We start from the raw sequence: 20,755 nt of genomic DNA, 5'->3' as shown, positions 1-20,755 counted from the left end.
GGATGCCTTTTTTTAGGCCGCTCTAGATTGTTAATCAAACGGTAAAAAGCACAACACAGTCTGTGTTACTTTGGGTTTGCATCACTGCTGAATGGTTTAAAGTCTGAGTCAGGTTAACACTGAAGCAAGGCCCTTTGTGTAACAACAAAAACAGGACACACATTTGGGGATTTAGAACTAACAACTGTTTGTCTCTTTTCTGAAGAATTCCTCACAATTCAGTCCATTAATCTGTCAGTTCAGTTGAATTATAGAAACCTATCATAACAGCACAATCAAAGACAAAACTCACAATATTTTTTTTAAAAAAGCCTACAAAACTCTTAAGGAAAGGGAAAAAAACAAGCTGCATTTGCTTCAACTTCCCAAATGCAAAAAAAAGTAATAGGTCATGACATTTTTTTGTTCAAATGTTGTATCTGTTATTTCTGGATTAAAACTTTGGGACAGGCCAAGTTCTCATGCATGGACTCCCTGCTGGTTGAAAAGGCCATCTGAAATCTGATGCTAGGCGAGCCGACAGCAGCCTTTGGTCATAGTAATCCCCTCCAGAATAAGATTATCCCTGTGTGGCAACAATGTGGCAGGGGCGGGAAGGGCATTCCCATCAGCTGTGTGTTTAAGACAGAGCCCATTGAACACCTACTGCTAATCTCTGTCCATAGACACACCCTGACAGCCTGAATATATAAACTCAGTCCCAGTTGGGATCAGAATCAGTCCTCTGTGACCAAGAGGTCTCTGAAGCGATATCTAAAGCATCACTGGCCCCAGACAAAAATGGACATCAAATCGACGGGTTCTCTTCTGCTGCTGCTGCTTCTGGGTCACTGTAACGCACAAAATGTAAGATAAAACTCACTAATCAGTTTGTATGAGCTGAATGTATTGAAAAATGACCTGTTTAACTTAGGAATGTCAAACAATACATTTTTTAACACAAATTGCTTAATTGAGAAATTTTAATAGGTAATCTTCATTAAGTGCATTTACATGGACTTGAATATTCCGATATTGATTGGGGTTTTAAGTATCCTATTTTTGTATTTGTGCATGTAAACGTCATATCATGGTATCAGACAGTGGTTTTGAGAAACCCGATTCAAGTAAAATGAAATCAAAGATGTATTAGTGAGAGACACTGCCATTTTTATCCATGGTGCACCTGAAGGTACAAAATAGCGTGTGATTAATATGAACGCCTATAGATCTCAATTCACCACCATTAACTACCGCATACTGACAACTAGTTTAAATAAAGCAAAACTGGTTTATTTCTCTTCATTTATCTGCAGGATCTTGGTGTTGATAAAGGTATGAAACCTAACTTTTACACGTTTATGCATTTGGAGCCCAATCTCACAAACCAAATCTATCAGGTATTACACTGTGTGTAACAGAAAATGTTGAGTTCCCTCACTTCAGCTTTACTGTCATTGATTAGATATCTCAGTGAATACGTTGGACAAAGAGGACATTTTCACAACTATTCTGAGGATGAACAATGGTGAGTATTCAACCATGATATTCCAAGAACACGAAGGAACATTGGTTTCTCACAATATGAATGCAGATGGTCTATATTCAATGACAGAACTCACATATAATGGAAGAGACCTCTGCAAACACATTGGGATCAGCTGCTTTGTTTTCATGATGTCATGCCAGGTAGATTTTTTTTCATTCTCCCAACAGGATCCACTGAATATCTGACGGAAGGAGATATGGTGATTCCAAAAACCAGGACGGCTATGAAGTGCATGAGTAAAGCCTTTTCCTGCCTGTGGCCAAAGTCTTCATACAGGGTTGTAGAAATCCCATTCCTTATAAACTCAGATTATGGTAGGTTTCATTTTTAGAGATACTATGTCAATGGACCTGAATTTCAAAAAGTCACATATTTAATTAATTATCTAAAATGAACACCTTTGTTTACATTTCTAGACAACAGTGAGCGGAATATGATTTTAAAAGCAATGAAGGGTTTTGAATACCAAACCTGCATTCGCTTCATTCCACGCGTAGCTCAAAGGATGTACCTGAGCATCGAACCGAAGTTTGGGTGAGTTAATGGCAAAAGCACTTGCATATGTGACAGAAAAAAGTACAATGGTTGTAACCTATAGTTTAGCAGTTATTTATAAAATATAGATTGTAAAATGAATCAAAATTACAACAGTTTGTCCTTCTACAATAAATGCCAAACCACCACAGAGAGGTTAAACTTGACTACATAGGAGATTTAAAATGACAACAAAAAGACTCTAAAAAACTTCTAAGTGTGAAAACTTCTAAGTGTGAAAAGGTGTGCATGAGTCTTAGCATTGTAACAGAGTTTGCATGCAATTTTCAAAGTACTTCTAAGCACATCTCCTTTTCAGTCACCATAGATCCCAAAAGGATAGACAGGGTAACATATGTATATGAATGTGTGTGTGTGTGTTTGCCCACTTCATCATGCAACCCCTTCATAAGAGATAAACAGGTAGACAACAGCCATTTTTCTGTTGCTTAAATGATGAATCTGTAGTTGACAGAAAAACTCAGCTCCCTGCTATGCTACCAGATAAAAAAATAATTCTGACACATAATCAAAAAGCCAATTATTCTCAGCATGTTCTGTGCAGGGTTGCTGATAATGTAAATTACATTCATTTAATAATCAAATGTCAAACTGAATAACTCTAGCTCTGTTTCTGTCTGTCAGCTGTTTCTCTTTACTTGGTCGTATTGGAGACAAGCAGGTGGTGTCCCTGCAGAGGTCTGGTTGCATACAGCACGGAATCATCCAGCATGAGCTCATGCATTCACTGGGTTTCTACCACGAACAGAACCGCAGTGACCGCGACCGGTATATCAGGATCAACTGGGAAAACTTGAACGATTGTAAGAATCTTAAACCAACATCATTCAATCATCAATTATTATCGGTAAAGTATCTTTTTTTTCTCCAGATGTAGCCAACAACTTCAAAAAGAAAGACACAAAAAATCTTAACATTCCATATGACTACTCCTCTGTAATGCACTATGGAAGGTAAGTAGAACAAACTGAAAAAAATAAATAAAAAATAAATTATATATATATATATATATATATATATATATATATATATATATATATATATATAATCATTTTATTTATTTTAAGAAGCACATTTCTGAGTTATTGATTGCATTTTCACCGTTGTCTAAATCTCCAGGACTGCCTTTGGACGTGGAAAAGAGACCATAACCCCCATCCCCGACGCTTCTGTTTCCATTGGGCAGAGAGATGGCCTGTCTAGGGTCGACATCCAACGAATTAACAAGCTCTATCAGTGCTAGAACTTCATGTAAATGAGGATTATTGACACTTGAGGACGAAATGATTAGCCCCCCTATAAATTTCACTTTTTAAAAAATATTTCCCAAGTGCTATTAAACAGAGCAAACACTTTTAAAGACGTTTTTTTCAAACATCCTAGTTATATTTTGCATGCTTAACATTATTTGTCTTAGCTTTGGAGAGCTAATAATTTTGCCTTCATGTGTAGGTTGGATTCTGTCATGATTCTTGACATTCATGTGACAGTATGATAATAAAAAGGTTGCAGTTGATTTATCTATTGTCATTTATTCAACAGCAGCAAAACATCCATTTTGTGTGGGTTAAACTAGCTAGAGCTTAAATCAAATGAACACTCTGACTACGGATTTTCACTGACAGTTCAGCTGGAATTGCTTAAATAGATAAAGTACTTATGTTTTCTTATTAAGTCTTTGCAAATGCCGCTTCCTTAAATTACTTTTAGAATACTGATAATTGTTCTTCAGTTGTACACAATATTGTAGACCTCACTCTGTTGATGTTCTGCGACATATGCAAAAATGTCTATGATAAGTCATATGGGCCTGATACTAGCTCCCATCCATGTTAGCAGGGCTCTATCAATAGTCAGTAGCAATAGATTAAAATTGCAGACATCAAGGACACAATATTTCAACAAAAGTCAGTGTTGTATTAGGGACGGCTAAGTCAAATAACATTTCACGACGACATTCTTGTGTCACATTGTCTAAAACTCAAGTTTAAAAGTGAGCATTCAATGTTAATTTATTTCACTTTTTATACAGATACATGAATGGTAAAAGGATTTTAGCTTGTATAGCGCTTTTCTATTCTTCTAACTACTCAAAGTGCTTTTGAACTGTACGTCACACCTACTTTTTATAAACCATTGATGGCAGTGGTTGCACTTGCTTTTATAGAGTGCATCAGAAGCAATAGGGGCGGCTGTGGCTCAGGGTCCTCGTCTCTCAAAACCAGAAAGTTCGATCCCCAGCTCCAACGAGCAACATGTCCGACGTGTCCTTGGGCAAGACACTTAACCCCAAATTGCTCCCCCTGCTGTGTCAGGGGTGTATGCGGGTCGCTGTTCTTGTGATCGACTGCTTGGTGCTTCTCTGTGCCATTGAATTGCCGCATGGGGATAAATCATGGGTGATTTAAAAAATAAATAAATAATGTATCCCATTCATGCAGTCATACACCGCAGAAGAAGCAGCGGGAGCAACTTGGCATTAAGTGTCACAGATATATTGGATATGTTGCTGCAGTAGCATGGAGTAAAAAAAAACAACCTTTTGGTTAAGAGACAACTGCATCCACCACTGATCTACAGCAACCCCATAACCAAGTATGTCACGACCCTGCCACTCCCACCTGCCTGCCTCTCTGCCCATAAATTCTGCTCACCTATTCGTTTTCATCACACACCTGTTCCCTATTGCCTGATTAGCTCCCAGCTCATCTAACCAGTTCACTTTCACTACACTCTGCCAGATTCTCTCCGTGTTTCCCCACCTTTATAGTGTTTCTGTTGTGTAAATTTATTGATCATTTGACCCGAGCCTAGATATCAGATTTTACCTCAGCCTTACCACTTTAACTGTTTGCCTGCCTGGAATTATTTTTCTGGCTTTTTCTCTGTAAGTAAAAACTGCTGTTTTGTTTTTTTTGTTTCTTTCTTTACCAAGTTTTGCAATGTTTATTTTGCCTTGGAACTGTAACAAAGCAACTGTGGACTGAATCTGTCTGTCTACAGGTATCTCACACAGCACTGACATCTTCAAGCCAACAAAATAATTAAGACCTAGGGCTCTGCTTGGTTTAACGTCTTGCACTTATTTGAAGCTTAAATATTCTGCAAATGAACCTCAGAAAATCCAATAAAATGAAGTAATTTGGCTTTAAACATACAAAATTAACAATCCTGTATGATTGAGACGATTAAGACATTATTCATGACTAGAAAAAACGTTGTATATATCAATAAAATTGTCACAAACTAAACTTTTTTTGTTATTCCACATTTTATAACCACGAAATAATTGTTTCATCACAAAAAAAGTTGTAAATCTTTGTGGAGTTTAATTAGAAATTAAAAAGGCTTAAGGGCAAATGTGTGTTAATATCTTAATAAGTGAGTTCATTTTCATTTCAGTGCGTAATTAAGTTTGGGATTTGTACACTAGTGAGGAGTACGGTGTTTTATCAGAGGAAATCGGTGCTGAAGTATTCACAGAAACTTTGCAGGGCTCTGTCCCTGTAGAGAGACTGCTGCGTTAAAAGAGGAGATAAACCCCTCTTCTATTACTCCCTAATCCTGCAGAGACATCCCATTCTTGAATCTATAGGGTTTCTTCCAGGGTTTTTTTTTCCTTTTGTCCTTTTTCTGTTGGGGGGTGGTTATACTTGCAATGTTTTTTTTTTTCCTTTGCTAACCCTAATTTAAGAAAGGAGCCGTGTTGGCTGAGAAAGAAGTGGCACAGAAGTGTCAGGGTGAAATGAAAGAGGAGAAAAACAGATTCCCATTAAGCAAATGTCCCTCCTTTACATGATGTATGAATGCACGCACAATCATGACAGTGTTGCGTGTATTTCTGTCTTGAATGCAGCTACAGAGGCCACAACATTAGCCATGCTCAGAGAAAACCAGTGAATCTGTATATTTCAGATGGACACAGGGTCTTTAATGTTTCATTGGGTAGTTTCAGTTCATATCAATCGTTTCTGCACATCAAATATTCAAGATCTACTTGTTTATTGAAATATTTAACGCTTCAGCTCTATTCATGCTCCAAGAAGCTGGGGAAGACTTTTTGGCTGGGTATAAGTCAGCGATCCTACCACTGAAGTACAAGCTGGCCAAAACTGGAACATACTGTGGCTAAAAAAATCCAATGAAACTGAAACACATTTTGTGAAATATTTCTACCATTTTTCTGACTGATCAGCTTCTCCTTTAGTTTTGGTTTAACTAGGTCAAGTAATGACAATAGTGTATCAGTTCATATTTCTACTGACAGTTATTTGACGAACATTGTCTGCGAGGCTCTCTCTGGGATAATCTTTGACCGAACATTAAAGGGCAGCTTGTATATGACCAGCAGGGTCTCCTGTAGGAAGTCTGTTCTAATGAGAACAGGCTGAGCGGAGCCAAATGCAGTCTGATCCGTGATGTCCCTGGTAATACGCTGGCAGGCCATAACCGCTGGCTGGCTGAGCGGCTCTTACTGCTGTGTTATTAACACAGATCAGTGTACCTGCATCTCTTCAAACACGGTAAGCTTCAGCACACAGCTCTACTCGGTTCACTGTGTGAGCTCCCTAATACCCAACAAAAAGGAAATTAAAAATGTTCTTTCTGAAGGCTGCTACCATCTTAGTAAGTCCAACGCTGAGACTGTCTCAGAGTTTTTCCTTTGACCTTTCTAGATTGAAATCTCATTTAAAGTTATGATTTCTGTGGCTCTGCAATTGTACACCTCCAACAACAATTGAAGATAAACTTTTCATCCTTATCTGTTGAAATAAATACAAAGTGAAGACTATGAATCAATCAATTCATGAAGGGAAAGGCTCAGGAGAATTGGATGGGAATAAGGTCATAGTGATCGATACCACCAGAATCAAATTAATGCATCCCGAAATTCAAGTGGGAATTTGTGCCAGATCTGAAGAAATGCCCTCATGGCGTACCTTTGAAATATACTTTCCCAAGAATGGAGGGGATTGATAGATGGAAAACCTGAAAATATAATATTTCAAGCCATGTCTGTCGACAGCTCATAGAAACACAAATAGACCAAAATGTGGTTTTTCGTTACAGCTATCATGTTATTACCATGTACCAAGGACTTTTTTATCAAGTTGGTTGTCCCACTAACTGTCATGTGTCATGATATTCTTTATCTCCCAGTGTGTTATAAAGAGAGTAACTTACATGTAAGAAAAGAAAACTGGCCAAACAAGTCGTCTATTTGCACAATATCAATGATTTATTATTTCACTTCTTGTTTGCAGTTAAATTTGAATTTAAGAGTTATTTGGTCATTATCTCCAATGTAATCATAAACAAATATTTCATCTGTGTAAGAATATTAAGAAAAAAGATGCTTCTTTATTGAAGTAGAACTTTCCTGAGAATCAACAAGCAAGATTTCTTCATGTAAAAATACCACTGACAGATCTGTTGGTATTTAGTAAAGAACGGTTTTAAACTAACTGGAATGATTTAAAAAATCATGGCAGGTGCCAGCCCAGCATAAATCAAGTAATCCATTTTGATTTGTAAAAAACATCAATGGTTAGGAGTCCTGCGAGGGTCTTTAACCAAGCAAACAGCAAACAGAGGTGTTCTTTGGGGAGGGTGGAATGAAAACAATAGGCCACATGTGTTTATCACTTGAGCAAAGTAGGCAAACACAATAAGGTAACCAAGGCACTGTGTGCTGTTACAAAAATTAAAAAGCCTTTATGGTTTCATGGTTTCGAGTAAAGTTAGAAACATGTGGCACATTGGCACGTTTCAGTTCATCAGAGCCTAGACCTTTAATCTTTTGTTATGGAACAATGGATCTTGGTCAGCTTTTTGTGTTTGCTTACTTTAAACTTCCGAGGACTTTATTCAATCAAGCGATACACACTTCTAGCCTACTGTTTTCATGAGTCCATTTTGATTGTTTACTTTTGCTTAACTGAAAATGTACACGTAAGTATTTCCCTAATATTTCTCGAGCTCAACCCGAGTACTGAACCATTAATACAATTCTTATATTTGTCAAACATTAACACTTCCTGCTACTACAGTATATACTGATATAATACAGATGTTATGAATCTGTGGCAGTATACAAAAATAAATTCTTGTCTAAAGGATGTTCAAGTTGTTGGCATTTTCAAGTAGGAGAAATTCACATTTGACGACCTGCCTTGACACGGAATGTAGAGCCTTAAAGCCTGTTAATAACAAATGAAATACAAAACAAGCTAAACATCCGTTTCTATGTAACAAGCCATTCTGAAGCAGCTCACAAAGAAACTGGAGAACAAGCAAATGGGAGTGTTGTTTGAAAATGTCTATAACTGCAAAGTACTCACTTGGTTTTTCCATCAGACTGCTCCAAAGACTGAAGCCAGTGGATGTAAGATGTGTTTGTTAATCTTTATTGCACTCCTACATTAAAATCTCATTGGAACGGGACATTTTAAAAGCAAGGTTTGAGAAGAAGAATGAGATCAGCAGACAGTATTTTCTTCAATGAATGCATATCAGTATTGTTTAACAAATACAGTATGTGGTAAATCAAACAGCTGGATAAATTACATGCAGTAGCTTGCCAATGAATATGATTAAATTGCCTATTACCCAACCAGAAGTAAAAAAAAAAAAAAAAAGGAACAGCCCAATGAGTTTTTGCCATTTGTGGTGAGCTTCTGCTTTCAAAGCTTGTCCTGGGTCACAAGCAAGTCAGCTGTTAAGTGCCCCATTTTGAGAGAGATGAAAGCTACGGTCCCAAAAAAAAACCAAGTAAATTTAGTTAAGGAGGCAATCAAACGAAATAACAGATTGGCATACAAATTCTGGGAGACTTTGTTGTTGCCCTGCAGGACCCTGTGGAAACGATCAGTGGCTGTGAGATGGAAGGCAAGTCAAACTCTAACATGTGCTGTTGTTGAAGCTTTCATGAAGTTTCACTTAGCTTCTCTTGTGCAGATCTGAGGAGCCCGCGGAGCAAAAGACGAACTTCTAAGACGTCTAAACCTAGAATAGCACACTGACGAGTTTCTGTCTGTTGTCACTGCATTCTCAAATCTCATAAATATTAGATGCATTGTGTTCCCTGATACTGAGATTGTGGCTGACATTACTTAAATAATAAAATAAAAAAGGGACATTTTCGAAGACAGCAAGATGTGTGAAAAGCACAGACTCTGCCCCAGAGATTGCAAAGGAAAGGAGTGAAGCTTTATGAACGTCGGCGTCTTTGCAGGCCATGTGGCATTTCTATGCATCGCCAGACTTTCTGTGTCAAAGACAAATTATGTTTTAAGAAGGCCTTTGTAAATGTGTAAATCAGACGCAGGCATTAGTCTACAATCCCTCTGAGCTGTGTTTCGCATAGCCGTGCCACATCTCTGTTTGTCAGCATTGAGGAACAGCAGCTGTCGAAAATGATGCGGTCCCATTAGTGATGGAATCCAAGCTGAGTCGGAGCCAGACATAAAGCTGCTGCAGGGACAAGACGATAACAAGGTACTCATTGGAGATGGGAGGTATGGTGTTCAGGCATAACTCCCTATGTGAAGGAGAGATGAAGGGGTTAAGATAAAGACAGAGACAGAGAGGCAGAGCGAGAGAGAGAGAGAGAGAGAGAGAGAGAAAGGAGAATAAGAAAGAAAGGGAAACTGTTCAGGAAAAAAAAGATGGTTGAGATAAGACAAGACAAATAGAGAGGGGAACAATGTGACTGGGGAGGAAGACAGAGTGAGAAGAACGGTAATCACAGGGAGTCAACTCTGAAACACACAAATCAAAGCCTTGACAGAGAGAGGAGCATATACAGAGACCCAATAGCCAGAGTACGCTAAAATATTGGCAGCTTTATTCACAGGGAGCCACTGATCTGTCATCATGCTCATTGTTTCACCTCTGAGATAAGCTATGTGCATCAAAGCTGGATAAAGACACAGGCACACTGGCTCAGCCAGAAAGGTTTAGCTATGATTACCAAGCAGGCTGATTGATTTCTTGATTTAAAAATAATAATAATAACAACATTTTGATGTAGAGGCCAGGTAAACTATCCTTACAGTCAATATGATTGAACTATAGTTCAAAAGGTATATTTTAAAAGTTGGCTAGCTGTTATCACGTCAACAATATGAAGCTGCAAGGTAGGGATGAACCCAGAAAACAACAAACATTGGAATCAATGGTATACAATGCCAAATATATAAAATCTATCAAATCTACAAGTGCATTAACTAAGCAATAGCAAATGTGGTGAACCCTGTCTTTGTCAAACAATGTGGCAGCAACACTAAGCATTAGTAAAACTCAGCATAACAACCCCTCCTGCTTTTCCAAACCAAATTATGAGGGGGGCTTCTGGTGTCTTTATGTTTGACTGTTAGCTTTAGCCTGGCTTAAAGATGCTAACTAGCTAATAAACTAACCAAAATTTGTTTTATTAAATTGCATAAAACACTGAAAAAACTTCAACGGAACCAAATGCCCTTGTTCACAAGTGCTTTACTTGAACTTTCCTGCCACCTATTGTAACTTATAGCTCCTGTGAGGACTTCTGAGTTGGTTATGAAACAGTCTGAAATAGGGCTGCCACCCTTCACTCAATGGTCGATGGGTTGGTCGATGAGCTCTTGTCTGACCAAAATCTCATCTGTTTGACAATCGCATGCATAACTTTCATAGGAAAGACAAGCTAAATCCATTAGGCTTATTTGCAGGGGTGGGAGGGAAACTGGATGAGTGATATTGTGTTAGAAATAAGATTATGACTAAAATGATGTAATGATCTTACTCATATATTTCTGGTTTAATAATAATATGGTTTAATAACAGCCGTCATGACTCTGGAGTCTCCTCTTCTACATGAGACTCACTACCACAAGGCACATTGATCTGCCTCCCGTTGGCAACATGTCAGAAAAAGTATGGTCTACCTCACTGTGATTGATGCTGAAATATATATAAATATAAATAAATATATTATGATAGGCCTAAGCTATTTAGCTGCCCACAACAGAATAGCGATTACACGGTTTTCTATAAATAGATGATTCTCAGACGGGCCACCAGGTATAATAAGCCAACCTTTAGACTACCAGCCAGGGTGCACTGAATTCAACTGTCAATGACTAGATTCATCTAGAGACTTTTTTTTTTCCAACAACCAATCAATTGGTTGATAATTGGCTGTACTTGTGTTCTTTGGTTGACCACAAACCTTGTGCCTCTTTAGAAAAGCAAAACACATCATCAGTATGAAAAAAAAATACAGCCCTCTAAAGAAACAGTATAGCCTTTTTTTCGATTTCTATGAAAATATATTTTTTTAGAATGATAATTTGATTGTTAAAAAAAAACAGGATTAAAAACAAACATTACACATATATGGGACTGATTGGGAAAAAGGAAATATATTTAGCTGGACTCAAACTAAAAGTTGCTAACAGGAGCTTTAGTAATCCTAAAGCTGCAGTGTGTTTCCATATAACACCGCTAAAACTGAGGCTGGAAACAGTTGAATATTATTAAATCAACATCCGAATAGGATTTGAATAAGATATGCTACAATATAACTTTCTAATGTTTGTTTGGTTTTTTTTGTTAATGTATTGTGTTAGATTTGAACCATATTGTGCCACTTAAGAAGAGCCAATAATTCCGTAAATTCTGCTACTCTGATGAACAACACATATGCTGATACTTGGTGCAAACTCAGAGAAATAATAACCTCAAAATAATGCCATACAACTTAATATATAATCAGAGAACCTGATATACAGGAAACAATAATGAGTGGCACATCTATGTACAAAAGTCAAAAAGAAATACTTGGAGTTCAGGGTAATCTATTCAGCACACAGAACACACCACTTTAAATCTTGGACAATATCATTTTGTTCTGATTTGACTATATCAAGATTGTGGGTGCCCCATCTCAAGATTTAGAACTAGTCATAGGAACATAAACTCATGATGGAAAATGCTTCCTGAGGTAGTAAATCAACTGAGAACTCTGATCTTTTCTTATTTCATCAACTCTCATTTGTAACCAGTGCAGTCTACCCCTGTCGGCCATTGCAAAAAAAATGCAATTGTAAGGTACCCCTGCAATGTCTGCATATACAAAATGAGGGGCATTGTCCATTTTATACAAAATGCATAATAGCAACCATCTAAAGGTAGTTTTCAGTTTGAAATTATAAAGTGGAAAAAAACAAAATCTCATTCATGTGTCTGTGCATTATGCACTCGAATAGTAGTGCAAGTTCATTAACTGTGAATGCTAAGAGCTAGTTAGCTTTTACATAGAAGAGAGTGTTTGCTGGAGAGCATGTGCTGTGTGTGAGTAGTGTGTCAGTGCATTTAAGCATGCATATAAAGGTGGGATTGTATAATTACTGCTATAGAAATATAATTGCATCCTTGAAATGTGGCAATTATATGTGGTAATTACACAGGTTTTATGAGTCAGACTTCTATGAGCAGCCAAATGGATGACAGCTCCCGAGCCCTATGAGGCCTTCCAAGACCATTTATTGCATGTTATATTAATAGCACTTCTCTTTCACAGCGAGGGTGCCTACTCTTACTGTTTCAGGTAATTACAATGGCATGACACTGTTGCACACTCTTTGTCCTAGGTGGACTTGCCAGCAAACCCACGGGGATTGTGATCGTGTGACAGCTGTTTCTGATTTTCAGTTGATTACACGCATTGTATACGCACAGCCCTAGTTTTAATTTTGGTGATTGTGCTTAATTAAGATTTTGTGATGGCTCCCAAATCACGTTTAAGCCAATAACTTGGATCTGATTTGCAATCAAACTGTGTTTTAATCAGAGCACAGTTTTTATCATAAGTGCATACTAAAAAATAGATATAAAACTAAAAGACCACGATGAAATGACAAAACTAAAAAGCAATCCCAACAGCATTGTTAAGAGCTCCCCAAAGGTAGGATGTTTACTTGTTCTAAGTGATGAAGAACAACAAATACAAATTCTAGTGCTTCCAGATAAAGCCAATAAGAGGGAATTATGTTTGTTTTATAAATTCAATTTTTTCTCTTTTCTTTGTTTATAACTTAATGTTCCTAGGAGGACATCTTATCCCTGCAGAGATGCACATTTGAGATATTTTTAACTTATTATACATGCAATTCGCCCAATTAAATCTACAATTAATGCAGCAGTGTGTGCTTCAAGGAAAATCTAATACATATGACATAAAGCCAAGAATAAGCTCCTCACACACGCTACGAAATGCATCAAACTGCAAACAAAGAACAAATAGCAACTGTGTCCTATTGTGCTTTAAAATGTTATTGCTATGACATTCTCTTGTATGGTGGTTTTAGTGGTCTCGACCCTCTGCTGATTATGTATCTCTACACATTTTCTCAACCTTTATGTACTTCCATCATCTTACAACAGACAATTGGAAAATGTAATTTCTTCTTGTTGAGCGATTGGGTTGGAAAGCACATGAATGTCCACTTGGGCGATGTATGTCTCCGTCTTGGAGAAAACCCAGACAATCCACAAGGACATGCTTAATCAGCAGATCGTTCAGTATGCAGAAGAAAGCGAGACCATTATGCTATAGGAACCCTTTGTTCATCTCTCCATCTATTACTTCTGGGAAATAAATGCATCTGAGGCTATATATGTTTGTAATAGATAGGAGAAATGTTCTTTGTCCTACGTTTACACTGCCTGTCCATTTTCCATTTTAGTCTGTACTGCATACATGGTTTCGGCGATGGCATTCAGCCATCGACATCCAACTTGAAAATATATGTATCCATTCAGAAGAAGTTTAAGTACACTTCTATAGTCTGGCCTCTTGCTGTCCTTATTGTGCAATGCATCTACTGTACAAATGTTTTACTTTTAAAGGGGAAAAACATCTATTTGTGCCACATTTCAATGAAGAGATGCAAACCAGCAATAACTCTCAGAGAAGAAGCTCCAGCAAAGGAAAAGACAACTGTGCACAGTGTTGGCCCAAATATTTTAGTTCATTGCATCTGACATATATGGAACAAAGGAGCCCATAGTTCTCCCAGCAACCTCTGACATCAATAAGAACAGGAGCTGTAAATGGAAGCAGGCAAGCCTTTTTGACTGTGGTCTGCACACAATACAGGAATACAGCTGATGATTTTTCAAGGCTGCTGCTGCAGTTTTCTGAACATTTTTGAAGATAGTGCTTCTGCATTACAATAGTGCAGAGGCTCATTATCATTTTTCTCAGTTCACCAGTTCTGATAATGAATCCTTTCATCATTGTGTCTGTGTATGTGTGTCTGTTATCTGTCAGTGAGAGTTTGCATCTGTTCGAAATATATTAGAATGACACCTTACGGGTGTTAAGAGTTATATCTGCCAAATGTCTCAAAAAGACAGAAATGTATCTTACGACAAAAAGTTAAATTGGATTCACAATTCGATATCTGAAAGTCATAAATATATAATGTGTTGAAGTTTGAACTCAGGCTCCATTTAAGTTAGCAGCAGAATCATTTTTTTCTGAGTGGCGGTAGTGCCTCTTTTTTTGAGGTAGTTGTTTCACAGCGGTAGTCTTCCACATCAGTTAGTACAAGAAACTAATAAAAAGTCATTTTTTCCCATCCTATAACTAACTTGACATGTTGTGAGCCACTATGATACCTCATGCGACGAGACGGTCATTAAACCATGAAATTGAGAAATGTAACCTTGCCTTGAAAAAAAAAGGAAGGGAAAAAAATGAGAGGAGTAAAGAGTCGGAAAAAAATGGAGGCATGAGAGACATTGTACATTTTTAAGCTACAAATGCATTTGCAAAAGACATTAAAGGCCTGATTCATAAAAGGATTGTGTTGCTTTTGCCCCCGCTAAACCTTTGCACAGTATAATTCACATGCAGTGTTACATACATTCATATCTGTGTTGCAGAGCCAAAAACCTCTACGCGAGCTCTGTAAATAAAGTCTATAAATGTTACCTTGATATGAACTATTATTAATTTAACCAGGGGTTTCAGGCTTTCTTTGTAGGATATAACCTCATAATAGAGAAAAAACTGTGAGCTCTGCACCTTTGTTAAAAGCTATCCCCTAACACTGTCAGCAATGTGTTTTTTTGCCGTTGTCTTATCCACTCATTAATACTGTGTACAAATAGACACAGAGCTGGGTAGCAATTATTAGCACAATGACTGGAGCAAGAGCAAACAGCAACTATGACCATCAGAAGAAAAAAAACAGTGCCTTCTGTCCAACAGAGGCTTCTTGAAGTGTAAAAATCATGTCCCCTGCCTATAATACTTCAGCATACAGAATAACCTGCTGCAGCATTCAGCAAGGAATGAACATTAGATGAATGAATGTATAACATTCGGGTTTGCTGACAGGTTTTGTTACAACCAGACAGAGCTTCTCAAGCAGTTCCTCCTCTCGGCATGCTTACCGAACCATTTTTGGCTGTAGCTTTATTTAGCATAAAGGGACATGAGTTGTAGAATCCTTCTAAAAGCTCAAAACACTAGGCAGTTTGTCTAAGGTATTCATTTTAAGGTTTTTTCTACATGTAATTAATTTTTATGCACAGTAACGATAGGCCACCTTTAAGTGACTGTATATATATATATATATATATATATATATATATATATATATATATATATATGTATATACCAGTATATATTTTTATTATTTTTATTTTATTTATTTATTTATTTATTTATTTTTTTGGGGGGGGGGGTTGCTATGTTCAGAAACTGTGTTTTTTGAGGATATAATTTATAGAACAATTTATATCAAGTAAATGGAAAAAAAAGACTGCCAAGGGAGAGAAACCAATCTTAAAACTTTTGGTACTTTGGAAAGTACAGTTTGTTCTAGGTCTAATGTGTAGTTAAGTAAGGGTGTGTTAAGATGTCAATAATGTGCTAAAACCCACCAGAAGTGGCCCTCAATCACACACAAGACCCTTCAAAGGGAGAGCTTTAAAACTCTACTGGGTTTAAAGTTACATGCACAAGGATAGCAACAGTCTGACAAGAGGCCTGTCATGCAAACATTACAGCAATGTCAATTGAAACTATTCAATGTACACTAACATGCTGGTGCGGGGGTACCTGGACTCAGCAGGTAACTTCTAGGTCTAACACACTGAAGAGTAAAAAGTGCAACATTTCGGAAGGTGTTTTGTGAGGGGTGTAGTGAGGTAATAAAAAACAGTGTTGCTCCATGGAGTGTAAAATGGGAGGGCTTGGCAATGTTGCAGGAGGGGAGGACAGCAGGAGAAGGAGTGTGGGTCGCTGGAGTAATTTAGCTCTGATGGCAGCGCGTTGTCATGAAGCAGTGGGGAGGGAAGCCCATGCATCACACTGCAGCTGTGTCCGGAGTTCTCTCCGATGATTGATCACCTCACACCCCGCTTTAATTTAAAGTCAATGGCGTCTATAGATACCTGTCAGAGCCGAGCAACCTGTAATGTCTCCTCACAGGCCGGGACATGCACTCCTCGTACAGAGGAGATGCCAAACGCCAAGCAGAGCTTTAGCAGCTTGACCACACCAGAAACAAGAGGAAGAGAAAGGAAGGCGAGCCAAGTAATCAGTCATCCAGCTGTTTGATTCCTGGCTGCTGTGGCACAAGGTGGAAGGTAATCAGCGATGATATGAAGGATTGCAGTAAAGTAGTAAAGTGAAACTGATAGCAAACATCTTAAAAATTCCTATCCACAGATCTATAGTTGTATTTTCTACTTCAATTTCACCTTTATTTTAACAAGGATATTCCCAATGACACCGTGTCCTAGCAGCACGCGAGTGCATGTCGCACAGAAATGGGCACTCACTGTCCACTCACTGTCCACACTGCATCCGTTAAATACTAAATTCTCTACAGTATCCCCCTTGCAAGGAGAATATCATCGAGTGTTTTTGTACTGAAGGTGGGCAAACAGATCTGTGGTCCTTTCTTTTAATGAGCAGCTGACTCAAATCACAGTCCTAACTGTCGCTCACAGGCAGTTAGGACTCTCCAATCGCTAATGCTCGCTTGCGCCGCGTGCTGTTTACAGGCTGTGAGAAACAAAATCTCTTCATCAAGAGAGTTCTGGCCTAAAGCTAACACAAAAGAAAGGACAAACAACAGACTATAATGATCCGATACTACATTGGTGAATAAATGAGCAGTGTTCAGCTGCAGGACATACATACAGTGGGAAAATAATCACTCATTTAGATTTTCTTACAAACACCTTTGTTGTCTAAAGCCAGCTCTTATTTGAAATGGTCTTCATGTTCTTTGTTTTTCTCATTAAACTGAATCACAAGGGGAAAGGCAAAGAAGACATATTAGGGTCTTACAGATGAAAAATGGGCAACGTGTAAAAAAGTTCCCTTCATGTACCTGGCGATTCAACATTTCCATCTTACAATCAGGCCACCCAGAGAAGCAAGATCACACCCATTAAATGGCTAATTTCCTTCAAAGACTACAGTTTATTTTTGGCTGGCTAATCATCAAAAAAGAACAAGATGGTGATGCTGAATTGCTTGAGTGCCAAATGACATCCTTGGATGTAGAGGTGGGTGATTGCGAGACGTTTACCAGACTGTGAACGTCTCTCTGGCTCATTTAGAGTTTGTGTTCAAAGTAGGCCACAAACCATCATATTGCAAACTCTTCAGTTCACTGTTTCTGACCCCCTATTGGTTTGTAAAATAATTCCAACAGTTGGATATAACCAGGATGGATTTGTTTTTATGGACTAACTCTTAACTTTTGTTTTCATGTTCAGTGGTGATCCTGCTCTGCTGTAGAGCAAACAAGGAGGGGAAGACGCGCCTGCATCGAAGCATAAACTGCAACATGATAGAATAAACACATCAGTCAGGTTCTGTCTGCTTTGACAGACCATCAACACGAACATCCCTCACGTTCTAAGATTGTTATATCGTACACTACTATCTTGGATAGACGATTAAATAAAAAATAACAGGGATTTTTTTTGGTGGCAAAGATTTTGTTGCTTAACCTTTCAAAATACAATTCTGAAATTAAAACCAGTGTTGCAAGGTTTTTGAAAAGTCAGTCACCTCTTACATCACACTACACGGTCTCCCTCCTCTGCTTTTGTCTTTTTGCCAAGTAGTATCAATATCATTAAAGCAGACCCCTAGGATCCCTGCAGGCAAAACCGTATTCTGATTCGTTGTCCTTGACCTCCACTCTTGCATTCATAATGCAGGACCTCATCCCGGTGGGTAGGACAAGCACCTACACTGCTTCAGGGTGGGAGTAGCCTGGAGCAGGAGAGGTATGAATATTTGACATCGCTTCAGGTTTAAGGTCATGTACTATGGGTTGTACATATCCACAGAAACACACACACGGGATACTTACAAAACAATACGGCTTTCTGTTGTGGAGGATCTGGTTTATGTAACTGTTAAGGAATACTCCCCATGAAACACATTTTCATGGGGAGTATCTAACTGTCGTGTTGTGATGTATTTCCAACTGAAACTGGATAGAACCAATTACAAGATGAAGGCAGGATATAACATCCGGATGGATTTGATTGGATGTTTTGCTTTGACAAAGTAACGAATGGCTGAAACTTTAGTAAACAGCTTTGAGAGCAGGATTAATCATCAGACATTTAAAAAATGAAGTTTCAGGTCAAGCTGGACAATATGGCATAAAAAAGAAATCCCCAATTTTTTTGACACTACACCTGATTTATGATTTTGATCGATTTTTTCACAAACAACCTACAAAGCACAGAACAAGAAATTTATCAAATGTGATTACTTTTAATGTCATTGTTTTTTTGTTGTTTTTTTAAATAAAATGTACCTCTCGTAAAAAAAATGTTATATTATATTTGCATGGCATGCTTAATAGTCTATGTAATAATCAAACATTAGGTGCAGGTAAATACTGCCTGCGGCATGTTACACTGAAGGCCGTTAGCCTTGACAAAAAAATTAAAATAAATAAGACAAATAAAGACTTATTCCAAGGTTCTCTTATTCTACTGTGTTTTCGTTTACAGTCTTAGAAATAGCTTACTTCTAGGTGAACAAATAATTATCAATGATGGGGTGTTGGGGCCAGCCAGAAGGCCAGACAGTTGCAGGCCTCCAGCCCTTACAAAGAACCATGACTAGTAGTTATTTTTGATGACAACAGGTCAAAAGACTCTTAATCCCAGCATGCCTTGCAGATACTTCCAGAATGCTCTGCAACACATAACATAGATGTGAAGTTTGGGGTGAATAAGACTGGTTGCCTCCCACTCTTCAAATGCTTCTAGCATCCAGAGGCACAAGTCTACCTCTGTTTCACATCACGCTCCTCGTTGTTCAAAAGTTTGGGCATGCAGGGAACCATAGGCTTCAAGAAGAACAGTGTTCAGAATCCCAAGCTCAGATCATCCACGGAACGCATCTCAACGGAGTTTCTCGGAGAGCGTCTTATTTTTTACCAAATTAAAATTGTATTTCGACACAGGAAAGATGACGTCTCGTTCCGTCTTGCAAAGAACGAGACATCGACAGAGATTGCCTCACTCGACGGAGAACACACCGGCCTTGCTCATACTCTGGGAACAGCTGCCATCACCACTGATCTGCACAGAAACAGACTGGAGATCTGGTTTCATCGTCTGACCTATCCTCTCATCAAGTTTACAAGTGAAGTTTAATTATGTCTGGGCAGTTTGCTTGAAAGAGTCGGTTTAATAACTGAGTTATTATTGTGAAACTGTGATAATATTTGCTTGTTATTTGACCACTCCATCTTGGGTTTTAGTTGTGTAAAACTTCTTTTATTTTCTTTATTTAGGCTGCTGCGTCCCGTGTGTCTCTCTGTGAACTCTAGCGTTAAAGTCGTACTGTCAAGATAGATAGATAGATAGATAGATAGATAGATAGATAGATAGATAGATAGATAGATAGATAGATAGATAGATAGATAGATAGATAGATAGATAGATAGATAGATAGATAGATAGATAGATAGATAGATAGATAGATAGATGAAGAAGGCTTTTGAAAATATGGTAACAGAGATTTCATTCAGCTATATCAATTTAGAATATACTCTTTTCATTTAGAGAAAATAGGGCGGTATTATAAAGAGGAACAAAATCTTTTTGTGTGCAGCCAACAGAAGGCTATCACATGTTAGGCTTGAGCCAACTCCAGCACAGAGCACCCACTGCAGGGGAGGAGGAGCATATGTCCGTTTTGTTCATTTCACGCACAGTAAACTGTGTCTGATTGTGCCATGTCACCCTGTTGTTCCAAGTCTGTGTCTGCACGTGCATACCTGTGCGTGAGGGCGGTCAGCCTGTGTAGGCAGCAGCTTATCTGCCATAGAGAATCACATTTTTGGATACACTCCATTTCACACTGTAATTGAGATAAGTGCTTTTGCCCTGATCATCCATGCAGAAAACACAGAGGGAGTAAATCAATGTCCAGTCATAAAGCCTGAAGGGTCAGAGAGGAGGTCTGGTGTTGTACAGTTTAGTCAAAGTACATTATTTCCGGGTCAGACCCAGAACCTGCTGCATCCAAACATATAAGATGGTAGAATGTTTTTAAAAAAAAAACCTGTACATTATTGAATTGCTATTAAACTTTAATTGTTTTTGAACAGATGGAGCACATGC

General features: G+C 38.1%; 2 protein-coding genes across 3 annotated transcripts in view; one reads left to right on the top strand and one right to left on the bottom strand.

Annotated features, from left to right (window-relative positions):
* LOC306839172 (MAM domain-containing glycosylphosphatidylinositol anchor protein 2) overlaps nt 1-20,755 on the bottom strand; it is a 174,983-nt gene that overhangs the window by 130,287 nt on the left and 23,941 nt on the right. The window lies entirely within an intron of this gene.
* On the top strand, nt 419-2,960 carry LOC306833443 (low choriolytic enzyme-like; the record flags this gene model as incomplete). Its single annotated transcript, XM_079358694.1, has 5 exons — nt 419-846; nt 1,296-1,314; nt 1,445-1,507; nt 1,696-1,842; nt 2,689-2,960. Exons 1-5 carry the CDS (start codon nt 781-783, stop codon nt 2,958-2,960), a joined length of 567 nt encoding a protein of 188 aa, XP_079214820.1. The 5' UTR covers nt 419-780.

Source organism: Symphodus melops (assembly GCF_947650265.1).
Source record: "Symphodus melops genome assembly, chromosome: 1".
In the NCBI taxonomy this organism is placed as follows: Eukaryota; Metazoa; Chordata; class Actinopteri; order Labriformes; family Labridae; genus Symphodus; species Symphodus melops.
The sequence above is the reverse complement of the archived record's forward strand: the minus strand, read 5'-3'. Positions and strand labels throughout refer to the sequence as shown.